This window comes from Carassius auratus, chromosome 31 (genome assembly GCF_003368295.1).
Source record: "Carassius auratus strain Wakin chromosome 31, ASM336829v1, whole genome shotgun sequence".
NCBI classification, from domain to species: Eukaryota; Metazoa; Chordata; class Actinopteri; order Cypriniformes; family Cyprinidae; genus Carassius; species Carassius auratus.
Genome location: NC_039273.1, coordinates 23,010,520 through 23,029,656, shown reverse-complemented (window position 1 = coordinate 23,029,656; position 19,137 = coordinate 23,010,520). Strand labels below are relative to the sequence as shown.

The following is a 19,137-nucleotide window of genomic DNA, read 5'->3' as shown; positions in this document are numbered from 1 at the left end:
TAATATTTATTAGGTTTTCCTCTTGTCACGTTACAGAATTATTTACACTTCGCAACAAACAACACAACAGGTAGTAACAAAATGGCTGCGTCAAATGTACGCATTAAAAACACTGTAAAATTGTATACCAAAACGAGTGGCTTGGTTTATAAATGGTTATGATTTTTGTGACGAAATATCACAAATTCAAACGCACACACTGCCATCACGAGATGTTAGGACAGTTGTGCCTAGTCTAATAAAGCATAATATATACAAATACTAAACCAAGATATTAGCACAACAAACAAAAAAGTAACATTGTAACACTTTTGGCTGTAATAACTGGTATTACTCACTGGTGCCTGAGCTATAATATCAGTGCAAGTATGGCAGGTCTCTCTATTTTTGTCCCTACACTTCTTTGTTTTTCTATTAATCTTTTTTTTTCTTTCCTTAGTCCACTGTTTTCAGCCCCTCATTGGATTTCTTGAGGATGGACAGCAGTGTCTCTGGCATGAAGTATGGTCTGTCCACTGTGCCATCATTGCGTTCCAGATCCTCCACTGTTGGAATAATTTGGGTAGAGACAAAAAAACAGCATAATCTTAATAGGAAAGGTGTGCCAAAAAGTATAAATGCCTACAACTGAAGCAGAGCCTTGAAAGCAAAAAAAAAAAAAAAAGGCTTGAGATCTCAACAAAGAGAGAGTTCGATTTATTAAAGTACTGGGAGATCACATTACCAACATGCAAAGATTGAGAAAAGTGAAGCAAAGAGGTAGAAAAAGAGGCAACAGAGTGGCAAACAGCGACAAATATCAGGCATTGAAAAGGTTGCAATCTGTCGATATAATAACCATAGTCACAGCAGACCAAAATATAAGGGTGTTACGTTTTTTTTTTTTTTAAGTTGACTTGCTTTCGATGCCATCATTACATTTTTTTGTACGGTAATCTGTACCATAAAATTATCACATTAGGCATAAAATCAACACAATTTTCAAATACATTAGCACAAATTCTTACAAAATGACATTGTTTGGTCTTGGCTGGTATCACTGTAAACAGATGTGTTTTTTTTGTTTGTTGTTGTTGCCGTAAACATAGCAATACTGCAAAATCTTTTTGCATTCTTCGATATGATTAAGACATTGAGAAGTAACAATAATTAGGCACAAGTCAAGCACCTACATTACACTTTTATATGTCCTTACATTAAAACGTTCTACATAAAACACAAACACAGTCACATTCTACAAGTGCTATGTAGGCATATCTAATGGGGTTTAGGTCCATGTAACCAAAGTGTCAATGCTCATACTTTGAGCACAAGCCTGTTTCTGTCCTATTTTGTGTCATGCCATCCATTAAAACCAGTGATTAATTATTAAGAGACAGTTCTCAAAATTGATTAATTGAGTAAACATTATGACGCGAATGAAAGTGGTACTTTCCAGTGTATACTAATGGCTTATCAAAGCCACCAAAGTGCACCATTTCCCAAATCAGTAGGCTTCTCTGAAACGTTTCACGAATCCACCTTCAATGAACATCCCTGTCTAGCTACTCCTGAGGGGTGAGCAGGGTCTCACTCTCTTGAGGTCCGTTTTCTTGAGGCTTCGCTTCCTCTGGTTCCTGTTCTTGTTGGTTCTCGGCCTGTGGTGGTTCTGCCTGAGGTTGGGGCACTTGCTCCTCCTTGTCCTCAGCATCCACCTCTTGGGGTCCGTTTTGTTTTGGGGTCACTTGTGGTGGTTCAGGTTCTTGCGTTGCAACCTGCTCTTCGGGTTTCTCCTCGTCGACTGCGGGTGCTTCTGGAGGTTGTGTTTCTTGGGGCGGTTCTTCAATGTGTGTTTCCTGGTTTAGTGGCGTCTCTTCTTCTCTCTCCTGCTTTAGAATGCCCTGCTCTTTAAGCTGCACCTCTCCGTTCTCCTGCAGCGGTACTTCCTCCTCAGCTTGCACCTGTATGACCGGTACCTCGGCACAGTCAGTCTCCTCTGTGCTTTTTTCAATTGATAAAATCTGGTGCAGCTCAGGGGACATGAAAAACGGTTTGTCGGAAGAACCGTCATTTCTCTCCAGGTCTTCGCCTTGAGTTTGTGTTTGCGTGTGACGGTTATTTTGAAACGTTAGTGTTTTGAGAGAGCACGTAGCAGAAAGGAGCACAAGGACATGATTGAAGAGAGAAAGAGAGAGAAAGAAAGAAAGAAAGGAAATGGTTAGACATGAAGCAAGCCAAAAGCCCTTGTAAGCATATGCAGTTATGTCAACAGTGGGTCCCACAAGTGAAAATCCCAGTCATTTTCTCCATACAGAAACCTACCTTAAAGTCAAACCGAGAGCTCGGAGGAAGCGATGATATGTGCTTCTGTAGAAGCCATAAATATCTTTTAAAAAAATGTGTTTAATAGCTAATTGAGAATTACATAATCTACGGTCCTGAAAATAGCTCCACCAATCAGAGAAGTCACTGTTACCATGGAAACGGGAATGAGCGGTGATAGTGCACTCCTATGAAGCATGGTTGAACACAAAATCCATTCTCACTACACTCTCAAATAACTGATGTGTGGTATATATGGTTATATCATGGTATGGTATATATTTGTATATGGTCTGGTATATAACATATGGTATTTTATATTTGTAGCTCATTTCATATTATACTGTATTTTCTGAATCAGTTGCATCTTTTGCGAAGCTTAATGGGATGAATAGTTAATTCCCTCATACACAAAAAAAAGCTGGTTGGTTTGGTTCAAGGTTTGGAACTCTTATAGTATTTTTAAATGAATATAGAGAAAATGAAGGGAAATCCAGTTGGTTGTCACTGTTGCTCCCTATTGCATTACAGAAAAGAACAACATTTAAAGGAAAGGAAAGAGGGCGTTTTGAGTGCTCCACATGTGCTTAGCTGTTGAAGTTGAGTGGTAGAAGTTGTCAACATCTGTGAAACTTATTCCTCAACACCCAATAAAATTTAACACAACAGCTGCTATTATCAGAATCCTTGTTTTGTTACTAAGCCAACAAATTAAAAATTAAATGTATGCATTTAGCAGACGCTTTTATCCAAAGCGACTTGCAGTGCATTCAGGCTATCAGTTTTTACCTAAAATAATAATATAAATTAGCAACTTGTTAAGTTTTGTTCATTATGTATCTTCTCGTGAAATAAACAAAGCTGCTTCACACTTACAGAAACAGAGGAAGAGTGTGTCCACACACATAGCGTATACGCTAAAAAAGCCATGAGCAATCAGGTAGGCACCAAACACCACAGTCTGTAAATTATAAGAGGGATGTAATTATTATTACATCTGGAAAACTGACATTTTGACACTGCAGATGGAAAATCTGGTTTTGCTGGATTGATAAAACTCATGCTCACTCACCAATATAGGCACCCAGTAATAATTAAGGGATGGAGTAGCATCCTCCACTATTTTAATCTTGCCCGTGAAAAAGAAGAAAGAACATATTCCTGAAAAGAGGAGGAAGAAACTGTTAATGCATACTGTTTTACATTAGTGTACTAGAATATGAGAAGCCAGTTCCACTCAAATAACCTCTGGATTCACTTTGACATCTGATTGACCAAATCACTCACCCACGATTCCAACGATGAGGAGTTTGCCCAAAAATAAGAGGAAGTCTGTCACTTTGTCCAGAACCGCCACACTAGAAAACGAGTTAAGTAAAAACATTTCAATGTGGATGGTTTATTGTGTTTATTCACAAAAAACACTGACTAGATGATTTAGATTTAGTTAAACTCTCACCGGACAATGTTCCTCATCAGAAGGAAGAACGCATCCTTGGCAGACGTACAGAAATTTTTACCATATATTGCCACCTGAAAAGAGAATATGCTTCATTAAGTTTCAGCAATTATGTTTTTGAGCACTACAACACTAAACATGCAATAATGATGATGCTCCCTAGCCAGAAACAATCCACAAAAGGAGAAAACATTATTAAGAGGGAAATGTAAATGTACCATAATATAGGCATTTCTGTTCAGAAACTTGATGAATTTCTCCAGACACCAGAAGCAGCACTTCAGGCAGCTAAGCAGGAATTTGGCACATTTATTCTGGGCACCTGGAGGAAGGAAATCAAGATTCAAATGTATATAACAATGCATATAACTGACTTTATGACATGTAAAACATTATTTACTCAAACATTTGAAATGGCGTCATTCCAAACATGTATGACTGACTTTCGTCAAGTGAAACACAAAATTTGATTTCCCAAGTTTCTCTTTTCTGAACAAAACACCATAAACTGACTAGTAGCTGGGCAAGCACCAAAAAGAAAAAAACTGATGCCCAACCTCATTAGCGCTTGCTTTTTCATAACCGATCACAATACATTTTTCAGCATTGTTTTATCAATCATACTGGTTGTGATCAACGTTGAATAAGTCCAGCATTTAAAAGTTAAAAGTAAAGGGGTCTAAATTTTTTCTGAAGAATATGAAGTACACTGAAGTAGTAAGACCTTTCAGCTTCTGATCCAGATACTCCAATATGACTCTAATGATCTGTACGATGGCAAGAATAAGGGAACCAAATGCCAGAGTGCCGGTGTGATACCTGGAAAACAAGTGAGCGATATAGAGCACACCAAAATGTAATGTTTTACGAGAAGGATTTTTGTTAAAAACACAGGGAACTATTTCTCTAGTCACACACCTGAGGGCCCGTCCCAAAGAGTTGAAGACAGGGTAAGCCGGGATGTCTTCAGGCTTTTTGAATGCCCAGTAGTAGGAGGCAAAGGCCCCTGCCAGGGTGACCTGGCCCAATGCTGTCACGAAGTTGACACACCAGAAGAAGAGGAATAAATTATAGAACTGGAACAGAATCAGGTACTTGTGGTATAATGTCTCTCCTCCATAAAACGCAAACAGACACTCAGCATCAGGACATTCAGTGGTGACATTTGAGCTGTTGAAAGTCTGTGGAGAGAATCAAATCAATGCAACTTTATGCAATGTATGCATTTTATCAAGCAAAATGTGCTATAATAAAAAATAAGACACTACTGTTCAACAATGTAAAAAAATGCCAATAAATAGCAAACATGACATTTATGTAGAGACATAGCAAAGTTAGCATAAAAAGACACTAACCTCAGGGTTGCAGGTGTCTCTGGAATACATGCATGCACTTGTGTTGAAAACCTTGTATACTGGCTCACTGGAAGTGGACAAAAACCTAATCAAGAGTTAAGGATATCATGTTTGCTTGAAACCTAAATCCCCATTTCTAACTAAGGTGTTTAGGGTAATGAAACGGCAGAATACCAACAGTGAGCAGTTTTTATGTGACTGCATTATTTCTTTTAGGATACACAGCGGTGATGGCCCAGTATGCGATGACTAAAGAGAGCAGGGCAAACGTCAGCAGTGGGTAGAACAGTGATGACATCACATGACCGATGGCTCTGAAAAATAGATGTGGTTATCAGGGCTTCATGTCTAACACTCCCGGTTAACCTAATTATCATTTCATGACTTTAAGCAACAGTTAATCCATCACACTGAGAAAAACACTGCTGTTTAACAGCTTATGCTATTAGAGTACCCAAAAAAAGCAGTAATATGGAATATGAGACTGAACAATGTAAGCAACGCGTCTAAAAATACTGATTGCTCTACAGTAAGAAGGTAGACTGACTTGCTGGCCTCTTTGATGAGAGCGATAGCAATGAGGAGCCTCTTCCTGAGGAAGATGAGGAGAAGGATGATGACCACTTCCACAATACACAGGATAATCACTGTGTGGCGACAAAGAATAAAGTGACAAAGAGTGCAAGTCCATATTAGTGCTTGTTTATGTCCACAGATTGATCCCTACTTGAAGAAAGATACATATTTTCATTTATTTATTTTCAATGTATACCTACATTACCTTTTTTATAGGGCTGTGCAAAAAATCGAATGTGATTTTCATGCACATCTCATCAGTTAAGACGCTCCTGTAATTAGAAGTATATCTCCAGCCTGTGCGTTCAGGTCATGGTTGCCAGGTTTTCACAACAAATCTTGCCCAGTTGCTTCTCAAAACGAGTCCAAAACTAGCCCAATCGCGTTTCCAGGAGGTTCCCCGATAAAAAATTGGTTTCCGGGGTTAAAATATAAGTTTTATGGCATGGTTCCCTTGGTAAAATTCGCATTTTAGGGTCTAAATATGACGTTATTGGTATTGTCGCTTCGACCCGAGGACATGAAAAACAACCACAGACTTGGCAACATTGGTTGGCATTTACTACACAGAGCCGTAATCCACTGACAATCTACACAAAATCAATTTTAAAATCGCAGGCGATTCTTTGTCAATTTTGAAAACGATTTTGTGTTAGTTGTCGGTAGACTATGGCTCTGTGTAGTAACTGCCGCTCCACCTGAACCAGTGTTGCCAAATCTTTGGTTGTTTTTCATGTCCTCGGGTCGAAGCAACCCCAATACCAATAACGTGATATTTAGCCGCTAAAATGCGAATTTTACCAAGACAACCATGCAAAAAAACCAAAAAAAAACAACGTATATTTTAACCCCGGGAAGCAATTTTTTTTTTTTTATCTGGGAACCTGAGCAACTGGGCAGGATTTGTTGTGAAAACCTGGCAACCCTGATCTGAACACACGTGCTGGAGATAACTTCTAATTAAAGGAGCGTCTTTACTGATGAGATGTGCATGAAAATCGCATTCGATTTTTTGCACAGCCCTACTTTAAAAAAAAAAAAATTACCGGACTATAAGTCGCACTTTTTTTCATAGTTTGGCTGGTCCTGTGACTTATAGTCAGGTGTGACTTATTTATCAAAATTAATTTCACATGAACCAAGAGAAAACATTACCGTCTACAGCCGCCAGAGGGCGCTCTATACTGCTCAGTGCTCCTGTAGCCTACACTGAGCAGCATAGAGCGCCCTCTCACGGCTGTAGACGGTAATGTTTTCTCTTGGTTCATTTCTCTTGGTTCATGTCAAATTAATTTTAAAGGATCATGTGACACTGAAGACTGGAGTAATGTAAAATAAAAAAATAATTTACATATTAAAATAGAAAATATATTTTTTCAATTACAAAAATATTGTAATACTATTTCAGAATATTCAAATTTTTACTGTATTTTTGATCAAATACATGCAGCGAAAACATTCAAAAATCTTACTCAATTCAAACTTCTTAATGGGAGTGCATTCATTTTTGTACTGCACATAACGGACATAATTGATAAAAAACTCACTGAAGGCAAGCCAGGTCTGCCGTATCTGTAAGTACACTGTGAAGTCAGTCTGTAGACCCAGATCCTTGATAGTGACGTCAGCTCCGGCCTGTCCTTTCAGACTGGCATACTGCATGTAACAATGGAAAATCCCTGAGGAGAATCAGGAGAGGGGATTAACAGGAAGGAAATATTTACAAAATATAACATTATTACAATACAGAATTGGAAATCGAACGAAAACCATCAAATGATGATAAGGAGAGTCTTAATGTCACAATGCTTAATGTTCCAAAATGATTTTTAAAATGTATTTTCTTAGGGTATTACTATAAATGTGTTAAGGTTAAACAGCACAGTAGACACAGTGTTTGGTAGCTAGGATAAAAATACGGGAATGTTATATGAGAGCTGTAGACAAGACAAGAACACTTACCGTATCCGATAACAATGACGACCATGATGATCATAACCCAGACCATGACTCCAGCCAGACAGCGCAAGAGGAGAATAAAGATCAGACTGACCAGCATGGCGATCACCAAGCCACTGAAAAAGATTTGACCAATGCTAGAACACACTAAATCTGACACTGCGTGGAGGGGGAATACAATGAACCTAGAGTTTCACACACTTACAGGAGTATCCAGTGCCAGGATTGAGTATAGTCCTCGAAGATCCTCATGGCTACCGCTCGGGCCTCCACCACAAAATTGGATTTCCTACAAAAATTCAAAAGATCTATTAATTATAATCAGTGTGATCATATATTTCTATACGATTCACATTATATTTTAGGTAACATTAACTAACACAATAATATTATATTCAGCATTACTATATTACATTATAAAAATTGAAATGAAATGCATTAAAAATTATTAAATTTTCAGCCAGTTGCCAAATTAAGCTGGTTTAAACTTAATACAAATTGATATAAAGTATACAGACATAAAACAATAAAACTAAAATTAATATAGCCAAAATTAAAATGAAAACCAAAAATAAAAACGAATTCAAAATATTATAGTAGCATCTTGGTCACATTAAGTTTCTATAACATAACTATTAACTGACTTCTGCCTCAACGTACTTCTGATTCGCTGCTTATTAATAGTTAGTAATGTAGTTACTAAGTTAAGGTTGGGGTAGGATTAAAGGATGCATATTATGTTCATGCAGAATAAGGCATTAATATGTGCTTTATTAGTATTAATAAACAGCCAATATGCTAGTAATATACATGCTAATAAGCAACTAGTTCAAAGTGAGAATTGGTCCCTAAACTAAAGCATTACCAGTATCTCAATTATACTAAAATAACACCGATTACATTCAATATAATCACAAACAGATACCAACTAACAAATAATATTACTAACTTTGAGGCTTCAAGGAGATCTGTGGCATTTATATTTTCTTCTTTCGAATCATCTCTGAAGGTCGTTTGGTTGCCGACCACAACAACGCCACCTTTCAAGGTCTCTAGAGCGGGCAAGCATCTCCGTGTGACTGTAACACAGGGTAAAGTTCATCATTTCAGTGTAACAGAACTTCATCTGTAATTAACCTGAAATAACAAACATGTTTTGAATGATGTAAAGGCTTACAATTCTTGCTAGGTGTGAGTATTGAAGGACACAAGCCATCCTTCAGGATTTCAGGAGCGTTCTAGGAAAAAAGAAGGGCATCTTTCTGTGAAGCAATTTAGGATTAAGCGTGTTGCTCAAGCATCTTGATATCCATGTATTACTAAAACCAGGGAGGGGCAGTATGGCCAAAATGTAATCTTCTGTTTTCCTTTTTATCATGTTATCTTAATTCTTACTGGGAATTCAAGGTAAAAAGGTTTTCTTTCCTGTCCAGGACTCACCTTGGTCATGTCTACTCCCTCCTTGCAGAACTGCTTGTAGTATTCCCTGTCATCTACATTTCGTAACGCTTTCACTAAAGTCTTGAATTTATTGGGACATCTCTCCACACAGATCTGTCAAATGAACATAAAAAGAAAAGTGCTATGGCACGCTGTACTGCCAGTCTGTGCATGACAAACACTATAGATATATATATGGTACTGCAAAAAGAGGTTAACCAAACCTGAGTAGTGGGACACTGAAACTCCAGCAGGACCAGAGGACTGGCACACTTCATGATGTTGAAGTAGAACAGCAGGGGCTTATTCCTGATTATTCAGACAGATTTAAACATTAAACATAAAAAAGATATGTTTGAGTACAATTTAACAACAGAACTGCATTTAAAGTCTATTGGAATGGCAAAGTGATAGACGTCTCGTGAGTTTTCAAAGAAACAGCTTTACTCACTCAAGTGTGGTGCCGACCTGTCCACAAAACTGACCCTTACTGTCTGTCGGGTAAATCACTTTGCGAGGGTCACCTTGAGACCATGCTAAAGGAAAAGATACAACACTGTCAGTATGGAAAGACAACAGCTTGTCTTTGGAAATGGACACTGTTTAATACTTTCTGCCTAATCTAAACCAGCATTGGGCATAGAAATGTGAAAATTAATAGGCTAAAACTTACCCAGAATCCCAACTGCAAAGTAGCCCAGCAAGGCCAAGATGAACAGGATACAACAGAGAATGTCTGTGCAGCTCCTGTTCACCAAGAAAAGCACACGCATTCAGTGCCACCACACAAATCAGGATATGGAAGTTTATCAGATTACATAAATGTTAAAAAGATTCACTGTCACTAGATGTGTCTCAGACAGGATTAATATCACTAGCTAAAAACAAATCTTACTACCTGAAAAAAATTACATCATGACTTGAAATAAAATGAACATTAACTGAAATAGAATATACAAAGATATTTATTTCTCTTTTTTTTGGACTAAAATAACTGAAATAAAATTAAATAAATTAAATGATATAAAACCTATAAATAAAAAGCATATATATATATATATATATATATATATATATATATATATATATATATATATATATATATAAACTTCACAATTAATGTGAAAACAGAAAATATAAAAATAAAATCTAATTCAAAATATGAACAAAAACTGTAATAGTATAATAAATAACACTAACACTGGTCTCAGATGCATATGCAAATGGTTTCGAAATCATTCATTTGGCTTATAAAGGTTGTCTCACCTGTTATAAATCGGCCCTTTAAATGTTGGGTCAAATTTTCTTGGCTCACCTGTGAAGACATTAAAATGGTGCATTTATTTATGTCATTTGTGGGCATCTCCAGATTTTTACCACTGCATAAGCAGCATGGCCTTTTCTACTGACACATTTCTACCATCACTAACATACTACCACTCAGTCGAAGTGTGGCATGACTTGCCTGCATCTAAACCCAATTCTCGGTAGTTCTCCCTCTTAGTGAGTGTCAAAATCTAATGGATCACTTCCACTAATCAATAAAGGGTTAACTCAGTAAAAAAAAAAAAATTCCTTCTGATTGTCTCAAGTGAAATGCTATCTAGATACGACTAGTTCTGCTTAGTATGTTACTAAATTAGAATGGGTAAAAGGGTATTTTGCAAGTATTAACGTCACATTATATGAGCCAAGCGTTAGCTAGAAAGCTGAATCGGGCATATTTGTGATCCTGGTCATAAGTGTCAATTTTTCGAAATTGAGATTTATACATCATATGAAAGCTGAATAAATAAGCCTTCCATTGATGTTTTTTTTTTTTTTTTTTTTTGTATATTTGACTGAGATACAACTATTTGAAAATCTGGTGTTGAAAAAAATCAAAATACTGAAAAAAATAACTTTTAAAGTTGTCCAAATTAAGTTCTTAGCAATGCATATCACTAATCCAAAATTTACTATTCAGAAAGTTTTTATATATTTACAGTAGGAAACTTAAAAAATATCTTTATGGAACATGATCTTTACTCAATATTCTAATGATTTTTGGCATAAAAGAAAAATTTATATTTTTGACCCATAAACTTTGTGTTTCCACCGAAATTCCCCGGAACAATTGAACCAGGAACTTTTTCCCCAAGACCTGTTGCTTTCTGCATTTCTACCGCGGTCTAATATAGTACCATGAAGATTAGGCAAATAGTCTGGTGACGTAGGTCTGCAAGCGTTTCTCAATACAAAGTGTGTACATTTCAGACTTGTATCCTTATCGGACTTCGACTGGACAGTGTGATGGACATTCGACTGGACAGTGTGATGGACATTCGACTGGACAGTGTGATGTCCGCAACGACGCAAATCCAGTAATTCTTCAAACAGCAGCGTGCTTTGATAACATCAGTCAGCTCACCTTGGCTACTGCAATTTTCCTCACTGTGTAGTTACAATAAAACGAAATAGGTTATCAGATACCACTGCCTCCTTTCTTTTTCATTCGCAAATTTCAGCACCAGATCCGACCTGTCACCTATGATAATATAAAAATTGAATCCGCACCCGCCCAGACCCGTTAATATTTGGCCCATTCCCTGAACCGCGCCCGCGATAAATCACACACGCTAAAATCATTCCAGTTAAAGTGCTTTATTTTTTTATCTCGCACCTCTCTCAACATCACGACAGTGTCATTAATGTTCTAATGAAACGAAAGCGGCTATGGAACCTGATAACTATACACAAATAGACCTATTGATGAAAAAGTACAACCTGAGCCTGTCGCACACAAAATATGCATTTATTTTCCCTTAAGGTTACTGTGCAGGAAAAGGATATCGTCCACAGTCCCAGGTTTAAGTTGCGTTCTCCGATCTTGAATTACAAATCCAGCTGTGGGAAAGTCTCTCGCAGCGCTCGAGAAGGATAAACAAAAGTCGTACTGTCGCAGAGGTGGTGACATGATGGGTCAAATGTCATATCGTTGATGCGTATGTGTAATGGTACTTTAGACATACAAATATTGCACATATTTTTCATCCGCACTACTACCCGCCCGCAAGGAGTTAATTATCCGCCCGCATAGATCCTGGTTCCTGCGATGGAAACACACCGAGTACCAGCCCAAAGTCCCTAGTTCCTGGGTAATGTTCCAGTTGTGGAAATGCTGCTAATGTTTTTTTGGCTATTGCTACAAATATACTCCAGCAACTTAAGACTGGTTTTGTGTTTCAGGGTCACATTTATACGATGCTGTGGTGTCTAATTTGTCTAACTGGTTAACTGAACATTTAGAATGTGTTTGTGATGTCTTCAGTCATGTGTGCAATGCCTCAGTCGGCCAAGTGTGAATTTAGCAAAGCCGCGATGTTGATTTAGAGAAGCAGGTTAGGCTGAGGAAGTGCATCCTGCAGTGGGTGTAAGTTGTTAAAATGTTGAGACATTCTTGTATTCAAGGCCCTGTACTGAAGCATGCTGTTCCAAACAATACAATACATTTTTTCAATTTTTTTCCTTTTTGTTAAATTGCTTTAAAAAAAAATACAACATTTTTGGATACTTTAAAAATTATGTTTTATGGTTCAAATTTCTCTACCATAATGTTCATACATTAAGATTTGAAAAAAGTCTCTTAGAGTAATATTTATAAATGTTATTACTATTTGAGTATATTTTTGTATATTTTAACAGTATATTTTTTTTATTTTATTTTATAATTTACAATTATTCCTGTGATGTAAAGCTGAATTTCAGCTCAAAAAATTAAAAAAACATTCAGAGATCATTCTAATATGCTGATTTGGAGCTCAAGAAAAAAAAGTTAATAATAAGTGTTTATATTCAGACTATTTTAGATTGCTTCAGGGGTACTGTGGCAGAGTAACCCAGTACCTTTGTGATTCTTCATAGACATAAACAGAGAGAAGTAGTTCCGGCTACAATGTCCTTCCGCTACACGCAAGCAGTTCTGTTTATTAACCGCTAGAGCGTCAAAAGTTCCCTACTGCAGCTTTAATGTTGAATTGAAAATAATTGTTGTGCAAGTTATATATTATAATTTTCATAATTTTTTTTTTATAAATTGAAATAAAAAAAATATAAACTGATAAATGTCTTTACTGTCACTTTTGATCAAGTCATTGTTGAATAAATTATTTATTTTAACACCAACAATAAAAATCTTATTGATCACAAACTTTTAAACATTTGTGTATTTTGGGGGCTACACTGTATATTTCTATATATGTTTGAGATTCCTTATTTGCAAAAGAGAAAGAAAAAATACACTATTTCTGTTAGTGTTTTCTGTTATTGTCTCTTTGCCTGAGATACTTTTCTGTTGCCGCCCTAACCCCCCTTGAGACTTGCACTAGTAACCAATGCAGGTCTAGGCTCATTATAAGCATGCAGTGTGTATGTGTGTGTGTACAGTTTATTTTATTGAGGTGCCATTTATTTAGAGCAGTCATCAGCAAACCAGACGCTCTTAGCCATCCACAAACAACTCCCAAATGACCCAAGCCTTCCAAACTGCTACAGTCACACTGACCAGCATCTCCCACAGATGCTCTTCACATCATGCTAACCTGTCGCATACTGTTTAATAACCAAAATAAATCACTAGTAGTAATATAGATTAGTCTATACAAACAAATCTGTCTCAACAACACTAAAATAATTTAGACATCATAGCTTTGCACCAACTGAAAGTAAGTATATTAAGCATATGTTCTCAATGCTCTGAAAATGCTATAAAAAAATGTAAATACCAAACCTTGTTTTCCATAATATGATCCCCTTCCCATTAGACCGTCTTTTTGGTATTTTTAGTCTTAATGTTGTCGCTAGACAGACTGTACACCACTTCCGACCTCTTGCAACAGGAAACTAGTCATGCTTGGCACCCTCAGTACATCTTCACTGTTTTTCTCCGAGAATGCACTTCCTTGATCTTAGACATGTAACAGATTTACATATCATGCTATTGGTGTTCTAAAATGGAAATCTTATTAAACCCTAAAAGTACTGAAGATATTAAACCAATATCCAATGGATTTTAAATAAAATGTGGTCTCATTTGTTGACATTTTGCTGGCAATTCTGAAGTTTCAGTTCAATCAATGTTGTTTTTACATACGCATCAAATGATTATATACATAAAAATATATGACTGTAAAGGCAAGAGAGAGCAATGTAGATGTTGTGGGAAAAACAAATAAAACTTAACAGTTTAATTCAATTCAAGTTTATTTGTATAGCGCTTTTTACAATACAAATCATTACAAAGCAACTTTACAGAAAATTACGTTTCTACAATATTTAGTAGCTAGTAGCTTATCAACAGTCAAAGCAATGGTTTCATCCTTCGCCATGTTTTAAGCTTATGGCCCGCCCAACTCGAAAACTGGAGGATCAATGGTGACTTCACATGTTTTCGAAAATTTCCCATTTCCCATTTCCCACTTCTGAAGGTTTGTGTACATTGTTGTCAAAAAAAAAAATGGAGTCATGGAGGATGGAAAAATCTTTCTAATGTCAAAATGTATAGGAAATATTTAGTCAATGTCCAACAGATTTTTGATCAAATGCAGCATCCTGTTCATTGGTAACCATATAAAGCGTTTGCACCCATGTCACGGTTTGGACAGCTTAGTTAGTGTTGCCAGACCCACAGTTTTCTCATGGAATTGGACTGCATTAACACTGTAGCCACATGTTGTTTTTCATGTCCACTGGTTGACGCAACCCCAATAACGTGATATTTATCCCCTGGAATGCAAATTTTAACAGGGGGACACCGCCAAATACATATTTTATCCCCTGTAACATGATTTGTTCCGGTGGAACCCCACTTCGAATTGTGATTAGGCTAGTTTCAGGCTAGTTTTGAGGAGCAACTGGGTGGATTTTCTTTATGAAAGCCTTGCAACCCTGTCTGAGGTAAACAATTCATTATCACCTTCAGCTTGACTGCAAAGGTCACACAAATGACATTCAAACAAAGTCTGATAAACATGGAAAATATACTTATCACATTTCATGGCATCGGGTCTGATAACACGGTGTGAATATGAATGCATTTCCTTCAATTCATTCAAACTGAAATTAAGTTCTTTAAATCAAGGTTATTTCTGGGCAGTTTTGACACGTAGAGGATTTATAGTGATTTTTTTTTTACACAATCTCTTCGGTAATAGAAAGTCCAGGTTACCAAGTTGATGATAACTACAGAAACACCAGAAGCCAGGTCACACAATGTTACTTCCAACTTTCCAACAAATAACCCCTTCCAATAAAGTTCGATCAGTGACAGCTGTACTGTTAATAGCAGCGCTCAACAGCATCAGGCGATCTGGGGGGAATTTACAAGCAATCAGATTGACATTTTAAGCACCAAAAAGAGAGAGCTATTTTCATAAAGCCAATCTGTAGTGTGCAGTTGTTTATTGTTTATGTCCAAAGGCATGCTTGTGTGTTATCAATTCGCTCTGTCTCTTCTACAGACCGTGCATTATTTTCAAGCTTGATCTGATCAGACGTATGGTCAGAAGTCAACCTACAGCTCGATTCCAATCACACACTTTGGTCCCTGTTTCAAACTGACCTTTTCCACCCGCAAAGTCACGTGATCTCCAGACACAATAAGGGGCACGGATATTTGAGATGCCTTTGTAGTTATAAGGGCATTGCAATGTTGTGAGATTGCTAGGCAACTGGAGAGAAGTGTATCATTGTCATTCAAGAACAAGCCTTATAAAAGTTACAGTCTCTACATAGATATCATGAGGAGGCACTTCCCATAGACTTAGTCAGAGATTTACTTTAATGATCTGTGGTGTTCATGAGGTTAAGAGATCGTAATGCAATCCAGAAGAAGATGACAAAAAGCCATCTGAGCATGTGAGTATACTTCACTCCAGCCCAGACTCCTGTAAACCACGTTACAACTTGTTCTCCAAAGCAGAATAAAAAAATAATAATAATAACCTTCAAATGAAATTCAGGAATGAGAATGGGGTTCTAGAAATTCTCAGGAACAGGAAAATAGGTTTTAGGAAGCCTGAATCTTCAGTTTAGGCATGTTTATTTGCTTCACCAGGCTATTATTTGATTTGATTTGACTCTTTTAAAAGTGGATCTTTAAGATGATGAAGCAATCAAGGAGTGTTCATATCCTTAACCATTTTCTCAAGCAATGAGTTGACAGTTTAGTAGCAGATTGAAATGAATCACTGAACCTAGCCTGTTATCAAGCTTCATTTTCTGACCCAAGATAATCAAACCTGAACCTTCAGTGTCATTAAGCAAGAATCATCTTGGGTTGAAAATCACACTGAAGCTAGAAATTATCCCAGCAATTTTACAATATATATTGACTTGTGGAAAAACTAATTATTTCAGAAGTCAGAATGAAAAATAGGATATAAATGTGTTATTTTACTCCCTATAAGCCACAATTTTTCTCAGTGCAAGTTCTCTGACATGAAGAACTGTGATGTTCATGAGAAAACTGGTTTCAAGGCTGGACTTGGTCATGATTCTCCTCCTCTTCCTTTGATTTTCTGTATTTTTTACTACGTTGTCTACCAGTAATTTGGGGGTAAGTCTTAAAATGTTACATAAACTACAATAACTAGAATATTTTAGTGGAAATTTTGATTTACACTAAGTGAAGTAAAGTAATTGAATTCACTTTATTTTTTCCTAAATGTGGCATTAATATATAACTATATTAATTATAGTTAATTAAAACCATTAAAAATACATATTTTGTAATTTCTTGAAAAATATTAAACTTGAACTGAAATTGAAAAAAGAAAACTATTTGAAAAATTATTATAAATGACAAAAATGTATTATATTTATATATATTATTATATATTATATATATTTATTATATATAATTAAAAAAAAACTAATAAAAATGACAAAAACACAACTGTAACTAAAATTAATATCAAAAAATAAAATATAAAAATAAAACACTAATTAAAAATATTAATAAAATCTTAACTAAATCTTAACTAAAATGCTACCTGTTGTTTCTATAAAAATAGTCTGGTTTTAGAAACCACAGTGCTGTTACAAGGTAATGAAAAACCATTCAGGATATTACATGTGGTTACTATGGTCATACTGCAAACACCAGAGTATTCAAGCATGCAAGATCATGTAAAAATACTATTTGTTTTAAAGCTGAGTGTTTGCCTTTTCTGAATAACTTGAGCAAGTACTGCATTTAGTTAACAGAACACACTCCTTCTTATAAACCTTGTCATATTTTCATTATTATTATTATTATTATTATTTTAAAGCGGCCCAAGCAACTAAAAATGTCCCTAGAGACATTTAAACACACTTCACATTTACTGTTACACAAACATTAATAGGTACAATTCATGAAACTATTTATAATGCGTGTGTGAAAGCAGGCAATGAGAGTTGCATGTTCTAGTCACATTTACTTATTACGTCGCATAAAACAACCATAATGGCGGTAATTATTGACCTGAGATTAATTACGCCAGCCATGTGTTTGAGCCCACGCCTATTGTTTTCTTCATTATATACGTCCTGCTGTATCCTCTCTCACACACACTGTTGTGATGCAGTGTTTCAATCATAAACTGTATAAAGGGTTTCAATGCATTCACGTATGATTTATGTCGAGCACCAGCGTGCAAGTCTGCATTACTGTTATTCTTCATCGAAATGCCCGAGACCCACGCCCCACGTATTAGTCACTGTTTCCATCAGAGGACCATCTCCACATCTTCCATAACGAGAAACCCTTAAAAAATGAAAACGTATTAGCCTACCATATTTGGACTCTGGATTTTTCTCCTCCGGCTCCATTTGCAAATAAAGGATGCAGACTTGTGGTAGTCTCTTAAATATCGAAAGGAACAATATTGCCGTTGCCTAATCTTGCGAGGTATTGGCCATCAGTAATGATCCGCTGCTCTACAGTAGGAGTGTATGGCAGACAGCAACTCATTCAACAACACACGCGATGCGTTTCGCTTTTCAGAGGCGACTGCGCGAGCTGAATTGACCAATGAGAGGACAGGAAAAATTGACAGACAGTCGTCTCAGCTAATAAAACATAAGTGCTCCTTCGCTGAAAATCGCCAGCGTTTGTCATATCAAGGAATCAGTTTTAGTTATTCTAGTTCATTTACAAAAACAACAAACACTTGATAAAATACTAATTTGTCCAACCACATACGACTTTTTAAAGAAGAACTTTCTCTGAATAAAGATCTAGTAAATTCTCATTTTCAGTATGATAATGGAAAATTGGGTTAGAATATTTTTCTAACAAAAATTCGACGTGAGAAAGACAAATTCACAAAGTTGTGTAAATTCTTGGCACATCTAAATTCTTTTGTTACAAGGCCCTCCCAAACTCTACAAATGTTTAAATGTAAAATGTAATAGCTACAGAAATGTAATAAAAAAAACGAGATTTTTAAGTTATATGAGTTTAAAATTTGGCTAAAATAAATAAATCATGGAACATTTTATAAGGCCCAACAACTCTTAAAAAAACAGTTTATTATTATTTTTTTTTACTATGACACTGCACTTTAATATAATTTATATGCAATCATTTTAAAATACGCTTAATAGAAACATAATAAAAAATACCCATTTTCAAAATTTAGACAGTGGAATTTCATGCTGAACACAGATAAAGTATCTCTATCTTCATTTTAGTTACAAAGACATTATGTCCATTTGCCATGCAAATATGGTCAAATTGCAGTTTTCGGAATATATATGCCACCTATAATTGCAGTTTTCGGAATATAAATGTCACCTATAATTATGCACATGAACGACACAGAAATTTTCATATCAGAAATATAACCGAGGACACCAACCCAGCACTGTGTGTTTGTAAAAGAGCAAATCACTTTAAAAATTCCTCCGTGCACACGCCTCTTCTAATCATCCAATCCGAGTGCGCGGTGCTGGAGCACGCCTTCGACATTCCACAGGGTTTCAGACGTTGTTATCAGCCATTTTGAATGTGGCATAATCACAAAG

General features: G+C 36.2%; 1 protein-coding gene across 3 annotated transcripts; it reads right to left on the bottom strand.

Moving 5' to 3' along the window:
* Nucleotides 1-429: 429 nt before the first annotated feature.
* Nucleotides 430-18,103, bottom strand: LOC113050894 (choline transporter-like protein 2). 3 transcript variants are annotated; one of them, XM_026214330.1, is made up of 22 exons: nt 17,904-18,101; nt 10,357-10,405; nt 9,764-9,837; nt 9,542-9,626; nt 9,315-9,399; nt 9,091-9,204; nt 8,828-8,888; nt 8,600-8,729; nt 7,856-7,939; nt 7,654-7,766; nt 7,239-7,370; nt 5,663-5,762; nt 5,337-5,429; nt 5,116-5,200; nt 4,679-4,941; nt 4,485-4,579; nt 3,979-4,082; nt 3,761-3,834; nt 3,589-3,659; nt 3,374-3,462; nt 3,178-3,262; nt 430-545 (listed from the first exon to the last, which is right to left on the bottom strand). In XM_026214330.1, exons 1-22 carry the CDS (start codon nt 17,938-17,940, stop codon nt 436-438), a joined length of 2,133 nt encoding a protein of 710 aa, XP_026070115.1. In that variant the 5' UTR covers nt 17,941-18,101; the 3' UTR covers nt 430-435. The 3 variants fall into 3 exon arrangements, with proteins under 3 accessions (XP_026070115.1, XP_026070113.1, XP_026070114.1); XM_026214328.1 differs by lacking the exon at nt 430-545 and adding an exon at nt 676-2,068 and having other exon boundaries at nt 17,904-18,103; XM_026214329.1 differs by lacking the exons at nt 430-545; nt 17,904-18,101 and adding exons at nt 676-2,068; nt 13,859-14,003.
* Between the last annotated feature and the right edge of the window lie 1,034 nt (nt 18,104-19,137).